Below are 16,880 nucleotides of genomic sequence, written 5' to 3' on the forward strand. Positions count from 1 at the left end.
TTCAAAGATTCCAGTACGAATTAAATTTGATAGCCGGATTCTAATTTTTGTCTTATTCTATGTATCTTACTATTTTATTATTATTTTGAATTTTTGAACAAAAAAATCGTTGAATTCCGGCTCTGAGATTAATTTTCAAATCTTTGATTTAAATACTGAATTTGAATTAAAGCTCCCTAAGCATCTTTGCGATGCAACAAAATGTTATTAAGAATTATATGTGTCATGCAGAATAAAACACGAGCCTTTTTTCAAACGGTAATATACTAATCCTCTAATCATTTTCATTGATCAACCTTATGGATCTATGCATAACTTCATTTGAAATTTTCATTCAATCATCTTATGCTCATCTTCGACCCATATTTATTGAAACAGGGAGCAACGCCTTCATAAACAACTATTTGTGAGATACTGGTTACAATTTCGATCTTACCTTGCAAGTGTCATCACATATCTTAGTTACACCTGTGAATCGACAACAACCCTTTTTCGGATCAGAAAGTGGAAGGTATGCAGCTGACATTTCGAGAAGGTCAGCAGCTCAAGCAAAATTCAACGCGTCTCAAAACACTGACCTTTTGGCCGTCGTCGACGATGATCATCCCTCGGATTCCGCCTTATGAACGGATGTAGGTACGAATGAAGGGCTCATGAATAAAAACAATTTCAACTAATCATCACTTTATTTTTATTTTTCGTTTCCTATAAATGCTTCTCAACGAAACTGCAAAAGCACCAGTGTGGTGGGTTGGTCGAAATCAGTGTTCGATTCTCAAAATAAAAATGCAACAATCGTGACTGGGACCTATTCTATTCTAACTCTAACAGTTGTCTAGTAGTTAAAGCCTTTTGAGTAACGATGGAGAAAAGCAGTAGTATGAATCATCTAACTAAAGTGAGCCTAGAACCTCCGGGAGGGTTCTTCCCTGGGAGGTAGACTGGCGAGGTACTCTAAGGCCCGCTGAATTGCCGGTGGGATTGGCGGAGGCGTGGGAAGATGATCGCCGATCGGTTGGAATCCATTTTCGTCGGCAATGTACTGCACCCGGATCAGCTGCCCATCCGGGGCGGTGTAGGAGTATTCACCTTGGGCCACCTGAAAAATTAATAAAATTTATGAATTAGCCATAGTTTGCACCTTTTTAGACCAACACAGAGTGATTTCGATTGAGAAGATCAAGGTAGAAATAGATCAGAATATTTTAAATGCTAGGCGTAATTCTGCTTCTCAATAATTTACGAGGTCGATGCGCCATGGACTGTTTGACGTACATTGTTTGAAAGTTAAACGTAAAAGTTTGAATCAGATTCCGATTTCATCTCGCACAGATCTACCTTCTTAAAATTGGAAATGTCATTCTTTCTTACGTTGTAAAAGCTATCAATTTAGGTGTGTAATCCGAAATAATTTTCAATGGACTTCGTTTATTAATGCTCAGTGCTCCAAAATATATGACACGTTGCGTATGTTTAGATTAACCTCCTACTTCTTACCAGTCAATACTAAGCTTATGTTGGTAAGAACGACCATAGTTCCGCATTTTGTGTTTGTAGCTCAATGTAGTGATTTGAAAAGGCATTGAATTACCTCATACTACATGTTGAAAATAAATTAATAAATGAATATTAATTAATTAAATTTTTCATATCATTTCAACAGCTCTGAAAATTCCAATAACTGTTTTTCTCATTTCTGAGGGAATGTTAAAATATTAAATTTTTATTCGCTTTATGTTTGAATTACAAATTCAAATTATTTCAGTTGGCTAAATTTCCTCTGAATTAAAAAAATTAACAGGAATTTTTAGTTGATTAATGGGTAAAATAGGAAATTACAACTAGGGTAAATGATTTAGAAGGGAACTAGTTAAAATCTGACCTTGAGCGGAACCATGTACTTTTCCTAAGATCTAGACAAACTATATGAATCTTATGTATATGTTGAAAAAAAACTTTTCAAGATCTTTCCAACAAGCTGTGCCATTTTTGCTTAAATTTATTAAATGAAATAACGTCATTAAAATCTTTTAAAAAACATACGCATTTCTGGTGAAATTTTCACCAATCTATACTGATTTTGAACGGCAATTTATGTAAACTGATTATTAATGAATAAAATGGTAGAAAAACTCATAAAAAAGCACTGTTCGGGTTTTTGTAACAAGTTTTCCAAAAATATCAATCAATTGCTAAGTTTTTAAAAGTAAATATGGTGAGCGGAACTACTAGCTTCCAAAATAAACCGCTAAGTGCGCTGCCTTATGTCTCACAAGCGGTTTTTACCCCTGAATGTATGCAGCTTCTGTTATTTTTGTTATATCACGGAAAATATGTAAAATTGATTACGAATTTAACCAAAAATTACTTTAATTGGTTGCACAGCGTACCAAACCAGGCACACAAAAAGTTTAATTTTTTTTTTGAGGTAAAAAAATGATCATTGATTCTTTCTTTCAGAGGAACGACGGGAAGGATGAGGAAGGCTTTCATACATATTTTTGGCATAATTCGAAAACTAATGTAGCCAATAAAGTAAAGTCAATATTTCAGAATAGGAATCAGTCTTCATTGCCATTACAATCCGAACTTTAAGAAGCAGCTTACATTTAACGAGGTTGTTCTTGATGTTGAAATTTCATTTGGAAACGATATACATACTAACAAACAAACATTCAAATTATTTTTAATACAAATTCCTTCAGTTTTACAAAGAGTAGCAAAGTACACCGGGTTAGCTATTTTATAATACATAAAAATTCAATTGGGTTGAATTGAATTGGATTCAATTCTCTTGTGTTTAATGTTTACACTTGAGCTCAAACTCATGGCAGTCGGTTTGAAAAATAATTTTGTTTTATCAATTGTACTAAATACTTAATGTTTGCACATTTTTTTAATATAAATAAATTTTATCGTGATTCATAAGCAACTGAAATTTATTATAAACTTTATTCTTTGAATGAGTTGTTTAGAGCAAAGTTGTCAAAATCACAAAAAACTCAAATTTCTCTGAATTTTGAGCAAAACTTTATCACTCACACAATCTGTGTCACAGAGCACAGAATTTATAAATATTCCAAGATTTCAAAGAATTTTTGAATTTGGAATTGGTTTCAAAATTTTTTTTTTGTTCAGTATAAAATTTAGGTTTTTGACTTTATATTAAAAAAGAATGATTAGATTTTCAATGTTAAATGATTTTACTCAACTAAAATATGAAAAAGACCCTCCCCCCCACTAATAAATTTTCAATTAAATTAAAGTAATTAACATAACGGAATTCATTCACATAATTATTGGATAAATTCATAAAACACGGTGTGCCAAAATACGTTATTAAAAAATAAAAATGACCACCAAAACGGCACTCGGCATTCCGAAGATATAGTATTCAGGCATCCATCCTGCAAATTTGGAAATGTTTCATCGGGCTTTTTTTGAAATTAGAGCGATTTTAAATTTTAAGTCAATTTGCATTAGATTTCCAACGAGGTTTTACGACCTTATGTTCTATGACCATGGATTTTTTCTGACTACATATTACATATGACAATCACCCAGTTCAATGACTTTATAGCCCGACAACTTTGTCGAAGACTGGAAAAAGATTTGAGTTGATCCTGAAAAGTTATCGGCAATTTTCTAAAACTGTATTAGACTGATTGAAATTTTTCCATGTTTCCTAAGTTTGTTTTTCAATTCAGCTTCACTAAAAAGCGAATATCTTTCCAGGCGTAGTTTGAATCGTTTTTGGGTCTTCAACCATTTTTTTCGTGCTTAAAATGTGCTTAGTCGAACAAGGTAAATAGCGTAATATTGGCTTCAAAATAGTCATTTTTGATTACTTTCTTGGATTCAACAATAAAAATAAATGATATTTTTTTTTATTTAAAATTAAAAACCAACACAGATGACCACTGTTATAGTCCACAACAGCATTTAAGAGATCATCATAGTACAACTTATATGGTATTGGTTGCGTTTTAGGAAGTTGAGGACATGTTGCATAAGACTGAAATCAGTTTTTAAAAAAAACACCTGGCACCCCTGTTGAGTAACGGGGCAGTTCGTTTGGTTTTCGTTCACTTAGCAATCAGCACCATCTAGTGGCTATATGCTGAGTAATATTTGAACGAAATACTAACGTATTTGAATTCAAATTCTTACACACGTTTTCGGCTCATTTTTGTTCTGGGCCAGACCTCTGTTCTCTGTGTCTATACTCCAGATATAGATTCAGATTTCAGATTCAGATTTAATATTCAGGTTTCAGATTCAAATCTGAACCAGGAATCTGAAGCTGAAATCTGTATCTGAATCTGAACTCTGAATATGAAATCTGAATCTGAAATCTGAGGCTAAAATTTCAATCTGATATCTAAAATTGGATCTCGGGTACAGATTTGAGATCTAGATTCTAGATATCTGATTCAAATTTCTTGAAAATTTATTTTCGGCATATCGTTGAAATTTATATTCTTGGAGAAAGAATATGAAAAAAATCATTATGATAGGCTTTAAAAATCAAATCAAATCAATGGTTCAAAATAAATCGGGCTAAGCCAAATTGGACCGTTGACCCTAATGATTAGCACTCATGCCACAGAGAACAGAGGTCTGGCCCAGAACAAAAATGAGCCGAAAACGTGTGTGAGAATTTGAATTTAAAAACGTTAGTATTTCGTTCAAATATTACTCATTATATAGCCACTAGATGGTGCTGATTGCAGAGTGAACGAAAACCAAACGAACTGCCCCGTTACTCAACAGGGGTGCCAGGTGTTTTTTTTAAAAACTGCTTTCAGTCTTATGCAACTTATCCTCAACTTCCTAAAACGCAACCAACATCATATAAGTTGTACTATGATCATCTCTTAAATGCTGTAGTGGACTATAACAGTGGTCATCTGTGTTGATTTTTAATTTTAAATAAAAAAAAATCGCACAATTTAAGCACGAAAAAAATGGTTGAAGACCCAAAAACGATTCAAACTACGCCTGGAAAGATATTCGCTTTTTAGTGAAGCTGAATCGAAAAAAAAAAACTTAAGAAACATGGAAAAATTTCAATCAGTCTAATACAATTTTAGAAAATTGCCAATAACTTTTCAGGATCAACTCAAATCTTTTTCCAGTCTTCGACAAAGTTGTCGGGCATGAAATTTTCTATAAAGTCATTGAACTGGATGATTGTCATATGTAATATGTCGTCAGAAAAATCCATGGTCATCGAGCATAAGGTCGAAAAACCCCATTGGAAATCTAATGAAAATTGACTTAAAATTTAAAATCGCTCTAATTTCAAAAAAGCCCAGTGAAACATTTCCAAATTTGCAAGATGGTTGCCTGAATACTATATCTTTCGAATGCCGAGTGCCGTTTTGATGGTCATTTTTGTTTTTTAATAACGTATTTTGGAACACCGTGAAAAAATTAGAATTTTTTTCTCAAAAAATACCTTAATTGAGATCAATGTATAGTTTTTTATTGCAAAATCTGTAATTTAAGGCATCTTCTTTTGTGTAACTGACTTTGCCGTTATCTTGCAAAATTTGTTAAGAGAAATATGACCCTAAACGTGCACATTCAAATAATCAATCAAATATACTGACGAATTTAATATTTGAGTTTATAGAATCGATTTTTTCAAGCAAGATACAGTGAATCAAAGTGAAAATTGGATATCATTTTTGAAGTTAGAAATAAATTTGAACGGTTATTTTGAGAACAAATTAAGAAGGCTTAAATTTTCTATTTACGTAAAAACATTAATTTTTGTTCTTTAAAATCTTTTGAAGATTAGGAATGAGAGCTATTAAAAATGTTGACAGTACAAAATGGTTCCGCTCAAAATCAGAATTCTTTCTTCAGTAAAACAGCTCTAGCCAGCTATGCCATTTAAAAAAAAAGAATTTTGAGAACACTTTAAAATAAATACTGGTGATCAGTGGATGATTTGCTATTGCAAGGACCCGACTTGGAACTTGGAATGTTTTAACCTTTGCCTTACAAGGCAAGCTGGCTCAACTTGCTAGAAAAGCTAGACGCTTCAAACTTGAAATTTCGATACTGAGCGAAGTCAGTTGGCAGAACACCGAAGAACACAAGACACAGTCAAGGTAACTGAGAAAAAATCTGTGTTTTTGACAAAAAAAAAATCTCGAATTTTGTGTTTTGAAACTAAGATTCTGTGACGGTTTTCTATGACTTTATTTTTATACAGTTCACAGTTCACATGATTTTCAACATGTGAAACATAAAAAAATTTAAACGTTTAACAGTTTTAATAATAAAAAATCAATTTACTTGAGCTTTTTTTGATTCATGAATCAGAGTCAGAAATATAAATTCTAAAGTTAGATGAAAATTGATGATTTTGGAAATCGGTTTAAAATGCAGCAAAATGTGATTTCTGTGAAAAAATTTTAAATTCTGCGATCTGTGCCATAGGTTCTGTGACGAAATTTTGCTTAAAATTCTGTGATAATGCAGGTTTTTCTGTGATTTCGGCAAAGTTGCCACACTAGAGTGCCCTAAGTTTGTATGGAAAATTTAAAACCTATAGAATTTTATGCACTGCCGGCTGAAATTTATCCTAGGGCCAGTACAAAGTCCCATGTCAAATTTGGGCCAGATCGGACCACGGGGAAGGGTCGCTCAACGAGCCTTAAATTTGTATGGGATTTTGTGACATTTTGTTCGAGAGAAACAGGAAAGACCAGTTTTTAAACAATAACTTTGGTCCCGATTTCTTCTTTATACAATTTTTCTTCAAGTTTAAACTATGGCAAATATTTCATCTGAAGATGAAGATAAAAAGGATGGTATTCTTCACTGCCAATGAGGCGTCAAAATCCGGTGATAGCGACCATTGTTCCGCATTTTGGTTTGGAGATTAGTGTAGTGATTTGAAAAGTTTTTAATATTTTAATTTAAAAAAAAAAATGTCAAAAAAATATTTTAGCGAAATAGTTTTTCCTTGGATAAAAGTTGTTTCTAATTATAAAACTATGCATTCGTGATTTTTAAGCGAAAAATTTTCCCTGAACGATATGAAGAAAACAGGAACGCAACCAAAATGGTTGCAATCGGTCATCTTCGATGAAATGGCATGCATTTCAAATTAAGTGTTCCGGTCGGGGCGGTTAAACATGTTGACGCCTCATCGAAAGTGATGAATACCATCCTTAGAAATGTTATCCCATTTCAGATGCCGTATAACTTTTTTATCTTAACTTTTATCGAATTGTGATCTTCTGATGAAATATTCGTCAAAACTAAAACCAAAGTTATTGATGAAACACTGGTCTTTCATGTTCCTCCCGAACAAAATGTCGCAAAATTCCATACAAACTTTAGGCACGACCCCTTCCCGTGGTCCGATCTAGTCCAAATTTGGCATGGGGCCTCGTACTAGGCCTAGAATCAATTTGAGTCTGCAGCGCAAAACTTAATCAAAAGTCGGATAATTTGGGGCACTCTATTGGATACAGTCCTGGCAAGTCCTGCTTCACTCTGGCATACGAGGAGAACAAACCAGTCGAGAACGAGGAGTTGGATTTCTTTTAAGATCGCAGGCCCACGCGATCCTTATAAGATGGGAACCGATAAAGGAAGGAATAATCGTAGCCAGATTCAGAACACGGGTTAGAAATCTTACAATGGTCCAGTGTTATGCGCCAACTGACGCTACGTGTTTGCAGGAGAAAAATCATTTTCACTGTCAACTGAACAACGTGGTTCAGAAAATTCTAAAGCGGTGACTTCAACGCAAAGATTGGCTCCGATAAACAGGACTTTGAGCGCATCATCTTAGATATATGAGTCACGGTCTAAGATATATGAGCGAAAACGGAGAATTGGTTGTAGAATTTTGTGGCAACAACAACATGGCGGTCGGTGGATCGCTCTTCCCCCATCGACCAGCACATAAGGTCACTTGGGTATCACGAGTTGGCCGAAAAGGAAATCAAATTGACCACATCTGCATCAGCCGATAATGGAGAAGGAGCCTTCTTGATGTCCGCAACAAACGAAGCACAGACATGGCATCTGACCATCACCTCGTCCTTGGCAAAATACGTCTTAGAGTTGCGCGTGTCCAACGGAGCGAGGAGAAAGTCGGGTTTCGATACGACGTCCGCCGGTTGGAGAATCCAGAGTTGAAAAAGGGATACGTTGAACAGCTAGAATCCCAATCCTCAGAATTGCCGACAGACGGAACAGTCGAAGAACAGTGATGTGGAATCAAGAATGCCTCTATCACGACGAGCCATGATACTCTCGGTAAAGTTTGTGGAAGAAGAAGTGAATGGATGTCGGATGAAACCTGGAGGATGATCGATGATCGGAGAGAGACGAAAGTCGGAATTAAGCAATTCCGGGTCAGTCAAAGCAGCCGCCCGCTTACAATATACGGAGATGGAAAAGGCAGTTAAACGAGCTTTTAGACGAATCAAGAGAACCTGGACAAACTCCCTAGCCGAAGAAGGAGAAAAAGCGGCCGCCAATTGGAGATATCCATTTACTATAAGACATTTCTCGCCGCCTTAATGGTGCAAGGACTAATACTAGAATACCACTGAAAGACCGACCAGGTCAGCTGTTGATAGATCGAACAGATCAGCTCAAGCGTTGGACAGAGCATTTTGAACTCTTCCTAGTCAAAAATGACGATGGCCAACAGAACCCGCAGCTCGAAGCGCCTACAGTAAGTCGCATCAAGCGCCCTCGCTGGCTGAAATATAAGAGGCAATCAAAAACATGAAATCCAACAAAGCGCCTGAGATTGATTGCGTCCCTGCTGATATGCTGAAAGCCGATCTGCATTGTCAGCAAAAATGTTCCACGGTCTTTTTGCTGACATTCAATATACTGCAACATTCCCGGCCGACTGGATGCAGGGTATTCTCGTAAAGGTCCCGAAGAAAGAAGACCTGACAGAGTGCGGTAACTGGCGAGGCATAACGTTGATCTGTACAATCCTAAAAGTACTCTGCAAAGTGATCCTGAACAGGATCCGTCGGCAACAAGCTGGATTCCGATCCGGACGATCATGTGTGGACCCGTAACAACGCTACGCATAATTTTGGAACAAATCCACGAATTCCAGGACTCTCTTCTGCTGGTGTTCGTTGATTTCGATGAAGCATTTGAACGACTGAACCACCAGATGTTTTATTTGGGCTGCACTTAGACGATGAGAAGTTATCTCATCGAGGCATAGTACGAGGCATTTTCGTTCAAGGTTTTGCACGGCGGTGTCTTGTCCGAACCAATCCCGTTAACTGCTAGAGTGAGACAAGGATGTATCTTATCACCGCTGGATTGGCGTGGAATTCTTTGATAATGGAGCAGCTAAACGACCTCAACCTGGCTGACGATATTGTTTTGCTCGCCTAAGGACATCCGGATACGCAGAGCAAACTCGACGATTTCACCGAAAGCTCCAAGGCAGCAGTAGGTGAAAATCAACACAGGAATTCTTTCCAATTTCGTGGTAGCTGGGCAACAAGTTGAGAAAGTGGAGTGCTTCCAGTATCTTGGTAGCCAGATAACGATGGTCATGGTGGTTCCAATCGAAACTTGGATCAGAAAAGGTCCGAAACTAATTTGGCAAACGGTAGGAGATAGAGATATTTAATGTTGGTCAATTCATCTTAAATTCTTAAGGTTGACGTTTTGCTGCTGGCGATTTGTCCCTGTTCATAGATTATATTCATGATAAAAAAAATTGCTTTGTATTCAACGTCTTAGCTTTTTTCTTTTACTCCTTCTTTGAAGCCTTCGACGAAGTTGTAGTCAGAAATTAGTGAGTAATTTTCATACATTTTATTAAATTAAAAAATGTTTTTCCTTACTTCAAATCCTAATCTGGTTAGCATAATCTTATTTTTGATGTTTTAATCATCTTATTTTAAAAATCCTGAAAAAATCTGTCCTTTATTTTTACCAAAATAAAAAATACAGACGTTGATCCATATTAATCATAGCTGAGAGCTACAAACTATGTACATTTCGTTAAAATATGCTGCCTTTCCAGCCATAAACATAAAATCTTTCATATCGCACGTTCTGCAAGTTATCCAACATAATTTGCAGATCATCCAAAATTACACGGTTGACCTTTATGATGCCACACCATGGTCAGAAAAAAAAATTATAAAATATGCTTATGGTATTTAAGCAGAAACAAAATCATTCATTCAAGCAGAAAAAAAACTCGTTTCGCATCCTTCGAGCGGACAAGAAGAAGATGATACAGCCCTCGAATAAGTCATCAATTAATATTAATCTTTCGCTATCGAGGCTCTTGTTGCTTGTCAAGAATTTCTCGACACCTCGCCGTTGACAGTCTTCTTCATTCGACTTCAACCTTTTGGTGGATGAGCTGCCGTTTGGGGGTTCGATTTTACTCGATCTCTGTTACCCCGCAAATGAATTTGCGATGGTGGATCCTCTTGAACTTTGCCGTACTTGGTTAACTGTAGCTGTCCACTCATCTGGGCCTACCTTTGGTCTACGTCTGACCTGAAAGATGAGGAATCCGATGGGTCTTCATCTGCATCTCAGTGCGCCGCCGTTTTAATGTACTGGTTAGCCGAGACCACACCGGGCGGGTGGGAGAATATATTCATATGAACTTTGTACTAAACCGGCCGATAGCAAAAGGTAAATTTAATAATTCATTCAACATGGTCATCCGCGACGTCCGCCCGTTTCGACGGAATAGATTGTGAAATTTGTTCAAGTACTCTGCTGCCCTCTTTGGCTGAGAGGTTAGGATAGCAGTTTATCTTCTTTTTTTTTAAATATTTCTCTAGTTAGGTGTTTCATTGCAAATTGTCCATGACAGTCTATATGGGTTAAAGTGGCCGATGACGTTGATTAGGTTTAAATATTAGTTGGTCATGATCTGTTGGCTTCGCCGAATCGTCAATAAGTGTTGATTGGAATAGCAATTGCCAATATTGAATCGAAACATTAGGCATGGGAAAATCAATCGCTGGGAAGCACTCTAGGCAGCAATAAAAAAGTGAGAAGAAGTTCGTATCTGTGGATTAAGATTGATACTGTATTTAGAATGCCTTGATTTTTTCAATTTGTTTTTTTTTTTATTAAAAACTCTTCTCTTTTTTAAATGAATCTAAGCATTGAACAGACTTGAAAATGTGCAGACGGCCTATCAGAGCTATTTTTTTCTTTTTGAAATTTTGCGAATTTTTAGGGTTTGTAACTGTTCCCCAGAGGTCATTTCAAAAGGCTGTTTCTTTTTGTGGGAATTCAAGTAATTTTTCATGTTTTAAAGACATACACCATCTTAGTCGATTTAGGCTTTACAGACTGAATAAACGTGGGCAACTTAAGATTAACATTTAATACCGTATGGGAGTCGAACCCAATACCATTAGGGGATCAGCGATAACCGCCTTATCACGCTTACAGCTCGGACCACCGAGACAATGTTGCTCACTGTATTACTTGTTTTGTATACTCCTGAATACCGGAACCCTGTATCTACAACATACGGTTTCCAAACTAATGGAAATCGGAAGATGATTTTTTCCCGTTTTTTCAGGAATTCAAAACCAAAACTGGATTTCACCTATTTTTACAACATGAGCAAAACCGTTTTGTGGCCATTAACAAAATTGTAAAATGAGTTCAAATATGAAAATACTTGTGTTACGAAAATGTCGGAAAAATTTGTAACTGCATGGTACACAATTTTTACTTGCATTCTCTGACTTTCCAGGCCAATGCATTACCGATCAAAACGGAGGTCTGTAGTATACCCAGTGAATTCGGGAAAGAGCGTGAGTCTTGCCTAGGCAGGGATAATTGTTTCATCATCGTCTAAATATTTTTCATTTACCTAATTTCCTTCTGCTGGTTCAGGGTTCTACAGCAGAGTTCATGCTTGTATTTCAAATCACAAATGCTTTGAACCGCACTGGATCTTCAATTAGAATCAGTGTAACTGATCTGTTACCAGAGATTGTGGATTAAAATCCTGTAAGTCAATTATTGTTTTTGGCATTTTTTAAACTAAAGCATAGTTTATTTAGAAATGGGACGGTTACGAATGCGTGTATCTAAAAACCATTCGTTTGATTGAAATACTTTCGGAGAATGAAATAAAGGTAATTTTATGATAACTCATAAAAAATTGAAAAAATAACTATCGTTTTTTTTGTAAAAAATATTTTTACTTTATTCTCAGTATCTCCCACCGGCCACTGCAAATTTTTTTCAGTTATGTTATTGATCAGTTTTTCCCACTTATACTTCGTCAAATCTGTATTTTGAGTGGCTGCATGCTTGCAACCTCTTCCTTTAATTTCCGCTATTTTTTGGCCCAATACTTCTCTTTGGATAGAAAATGAGTGCAATTTGGTGGATATAACTGTTTTAAAATTAACAAACTAGATTGTATTAGTGTCACTAAAATACGTTTTAAATGGAATTTCTGCTGAGTCAGTGCAGTGCTGACAAAATCTGTCAAATTGAAGCAAAAGTATCATGAGATTGAACTTCAGACATAATCGGTTAGTTAAGATCGTAGGTTGCGAGATATACATACAAGAGTACTGTTTTAAAGCTATTAATACAGCGAAAACCAAAGTTTTTGATTTGAAAATTGTTGTTTTTTATCCACAGGAGCAGAATCTTGGCAAATCATAATATTTAAAAAAAAAAAAAAAACAACCAGTTAATACATATTTAAATCAAATCCAAATTGATCATTTCGTACTATCCATATTTTTTTTTGAAGCATCAATCAAAAATCCTTCGTTTTTCATAATAATATAATTTTTAACTAAATATAATGAGATAAATGCAAAAATTTCACAGCTTTGATATTGCAATTGATCAATAATCCTAAATATCATTATTTTTTAATTCATGTACGGAGCTTGATCAAGAGATTTAGAAAATCTTATAGTAAATAACGAAACTGTCTTTTATTGTTCAATTTTCAAACTTCAACATTCAATTTCCGAGTAGTTTGATTCCGCTTGTTTTCTCAAAAACACAATCAATGAATTGATAGAATATTTCAATGCTTATTTGTTTTCCTAAAGTTTGAGCCGGTTTTAAAAAAGAAATGAAAAAATGCTCTTTATTCAAATTATCCAATAATTTTCTATAGTGAGTTTTATTTTTGGTTTTCAAATTATAGACTGGATTTGAACACTTATCTGGATGACTGAACCCAGCTCTGGCGCAGGATTTTTAATGAAATCTCTTTATTGTTGAATTCAGTTTTATTTATAAACCAATTTTATACTTTAACTGAATTTGATTTGAATTTAAATATTGAAATCATATTCTAAATTCTAATGTTGATTTTGAGGTATAAAAAATCATCATTGTTATTTTAATTTTATCGGCTATTCAAATTCTATAGTTTGTTATAAATTTTAATTTTAAATCAATCCTTCGAACGTCATTAAGATTTCGCACTTCAATACTGAATTTGGTTTAATAAAACTGATATAAATTTATAGTATTATTTAAGATTTTGATTCGTTATCAGAACAATATTTAAATTTTTTTTAAATGCTAAAACCACTTGCTGTTTAAAATTTTAATTTTGCACAAAAAATCGAATTCTTAATAAAACATTCTTAGTTAAAATTCTGAAAACGAATTAAAATTCAAAACTCATTTTAAAAATCAAATGGATTATTTGAGTAAAGAGAATTTTTTGAAATTTCTGTATTCAAAATGGCTTAAACTTTAGAAAAAAAAAATGAGCATTGTAATATTGAATAGAATCATTGATGTGTCTCTGAGAAAACAAGCAGAGCCATACTTCAAAACTCGGGTATCGTATGTTGTCCTATATGAATTTAAAAATTGTAAAAGAGTTATGGAGGCATCTGAAGAAAAATTTTTTGAAAGTAGGTATATGTAAGTTATACAATCGAGCTATTGAGAATTTTTTTTTTATAAAATGTATATTCCAAACGCTGAGTTACTAATCCTGAACTTATTTCAATTTGGGGGACCCCCATCCTAGTTTATGATTTCATAAATTTTGAACTCAGGCGTTGGTGATGATAAATATTTAATCACGATTGATCTCTCGAGGTAGAATAAACGATCAGCAGTAATATTTTGTATTTCATAAAGCAGAAATATAGCTTGTTTTCATAATAAATAAACTATATTTTATTTGTTTACAAACTGCTCCACATATACATATTATGTAATTGATTTGAATAATTAGAATGAAAAAAAAAATTAGCTCCCCTCTTGAAAAAATAATGCTCCGGGCTCTCCGACGGCTTAATCCGGCCCTGATTGGCACACAGGAACGAGCAATTGATATCAAGTATCAAATCTGGTGTAAGTAGTCGGCAAAAGGGGTCCTCAATATCAACTGTTCAGTGGTTGTTCAGACGAAAATTGAAACAGGAGAGTTATAAATGTCGAGAAACCGTTTGGTAATTTAAACATTGTATTAGACGTTAGTGAAAGTAGTCTCCCATACTGTTTCATGGATATACAATAATTTCTATTATACGCAAAATGGACAATAGACTCCATGATTGAAATTTTAAATCAGATGACAGAAAAAGGGGTCATCCATATTAACTATTGAACTTTTTCTCTCAATTAGGCCGGAATAAATTTCAAATCCTTCTTTTGTCACTCGGAGTTGGAACACCGCAAGGGAAGGAGGATAATTAAAAAAAATGCGAAAAACAAATAAATTCAAATAAGTTGCACAAAATCTTGTATGCAACAAAATTGCTTGCTATATCGTTGCACAAAACCTATAAATAAAGTATTTTTTTAACGAAAAATTCAATGAAATCAAGAACTCAAAAGGTGAAATAACTGCCATCTTTCAAAATAGGTAATTTGGTCTTGTAATTGTGGGTGATTTTAAAAATTTCTGAAATTTACATAAAATACTTCAAACTTTATTCATTCTCCCCTTTGGAGTTTTGAAAATTTCTAGGGGGGTTGGTTAACAAAAGAAGAAATTGATATTTGTTCCAGCCTTATTGAATTATTATTTATTGGACAGGGGCTAAAATTGATACGCGTGAAATAAACAGAACGGACAATCGATCTCCAATCTCAAATTTTGTATCAGACTAAAAAAATAAGGGTCTTCTAATGTTTTTGCATTTGTTATTATTTATTCAAACGAAACGAAAATTTGAACAAAGGTGTTCTTTTCAAGGCTCAATCAATTTCTTACTATGAATTTCAATTTGATAGACAAGTAAAATAGTCGTTCATAAATACTGTTTAATAATTTATGCAAAATCTTCGAAAAAATGCATCCCAATTGCCTTTTAAAAACTAACTTCTTATCACATAACAAAAGAAAGAAACAGATCGAAGTTCGTAAGGGATCAGTTTAGCTAGTAATCAATAATCAACGATAATCTCTCAGATAAAAAAGGGTGTTAGTAAATTTCAACATGTTTCAATGAATCCCATAACATTAGACTGAGCCGATTTGGGGCATTTTTGAATTCCTTAAATCCTGTGGTCTGAAAAACTTTGTTTTGGTTATCTTATTTGCAAGTTTCAATGAGAATTATAAACATAGATATGGATGATCAAAATTTCCATCTTTGAACCTACTTTCCGATTTTAATACTGAACTGGTACTTTTTATTTTGCCTGGATTGAATAGTATAAAATATAAAACCTAGTCTTAAATAAAAGTTTTATTTTTCTAAAACAATCAAACAATTTAATTTTAAATCAAAAATCACCATGATTCGTTTATCAGCTTCCAAGTATCCAAAAAATTTCAGTTATGAATATCTCAAACATTTTCACTCCTAATCAGCTCTGCCAGTAGCACAATAGTATGATTTTTTTTTGTGTTTACTTCTAGCTGAAAAAAGTGTTAAATATGCTCAAAATAGGTTCTACATTATGCTCTCAGTATATTCCGCATCTTAATTGAATGATTTGTTCTGAAAAAAGTGTTGGTGTGCCAGGCGGTGATTTACCAGTTAATCATTTAATCAACTGGTCAAAATGGAACATCATTATTTAATGTAGCAATTTACGAACCCTTTACTAATTTTCTGTTTTTCTTTTCTTTTTATGTCAGGAATTTAAGACATCTGGTAAAAAAAAAAACATAGCAACACCGACTAACATATACTCTCCGCACGTGTCAATAACTTGATTTAATTAAAATGTTAATCAGCAATTAAAATCCATCATCAATTGAACGTTTACTGGTATTACTGCCTTAATACATACTTGAGCTGCTTGCTCCGTTCCGGCGTTCTTCAAGAATCCTTGTTCCTCTGCCTGTATTCCATTTCCTGTTTCATAACTCCAACTGTACGTTCCATCCGGGTTTATTTCTTGCTCTTGCCGGATAATTGGAATCGGTTCCGTTACCGGACCTTGAGGAGCACTGTAAACGCTTAGCACTAACAGAGCATTGATTAACACCTACGGAAGAATTTTCATCAATCATTATCATTCATCACACGGAATTACTTTCACATACGAGAGATTGCACCCAAACAACCATTGTAACAAAATTTTTGATTTATGGATTCGTTCAACTTCAAACTTAACAATATCACAAACTTTTTAAGACAACTTTTCTTAATGGTAATTTTATGCAAGAACTGTTCCTTCCGACTGGAAGCACAAAAAACCAGTAAGTGACTTTTATATGCAAAAGCCACCCAGCCTTAAGATCGCCATCTAAAGAACTAAGCGAGAATCCATCATGCACGATGATCATCGCCCTAGCCTAGCCCGAATGTAGTAAGCAAGCAGCGAACCCCTCCCCACAAAGTCTGAACCGGCTACGATGGGCTGTTGTAGGATACAAATTTATGTGAACACTTACTTGAACTTTCTTACCACATGCA

At 34.5% G+C, this 16,880-nt stretch overlaps 1 protein-coding gene across 1 annotated transcript; it reads right to left on the bottom strand.

Moving 5' to 3' along the window:
* Window positions 1-666: 666 nt before the first annotated feature.
* LOC129745849 (endocuticle structural glycoprotein SgAbd-8-like) lies at window positions 667-16,715 on the bottom strand. Its single transcript, XM_055739210.1, has 3 exons — window positions 16,508-16,715; window positions 16,252-16,449; window positions 667-1,099 (listed from the first exon to the last, which is right to left on the bottom strand). Exons 1-3 carry the CDS (start codon window positions 16,529-16,531, stop codon window positions 905-907), a joined length of 417 nt encoding a protein of 138 aa, XP_055595185.1. The 5' UTR covers window positions 16,532-16,715; the 3' UTR covers window positions 667-904.
* Between the last annotated feature and the right edge of the window lie 165 nt (window positions 16,716-16,880).

The sequence above is a fragment of the Uranotaenia lowii genome, chromosome 2, assembly GCF_029784155.1.
Source record: "Uranotaenia lowii strain MFRU-FL chromosome 2, ASM2978415v1, whole genome shotgun sequence".
In the NCBI taxonomy this organism is placed as follows: Eukaryota; Metazoa; Arthropoda; class Insecta; order Diptera; family Culicidae; genus Uranotaenia; species Uranotaenia lowii.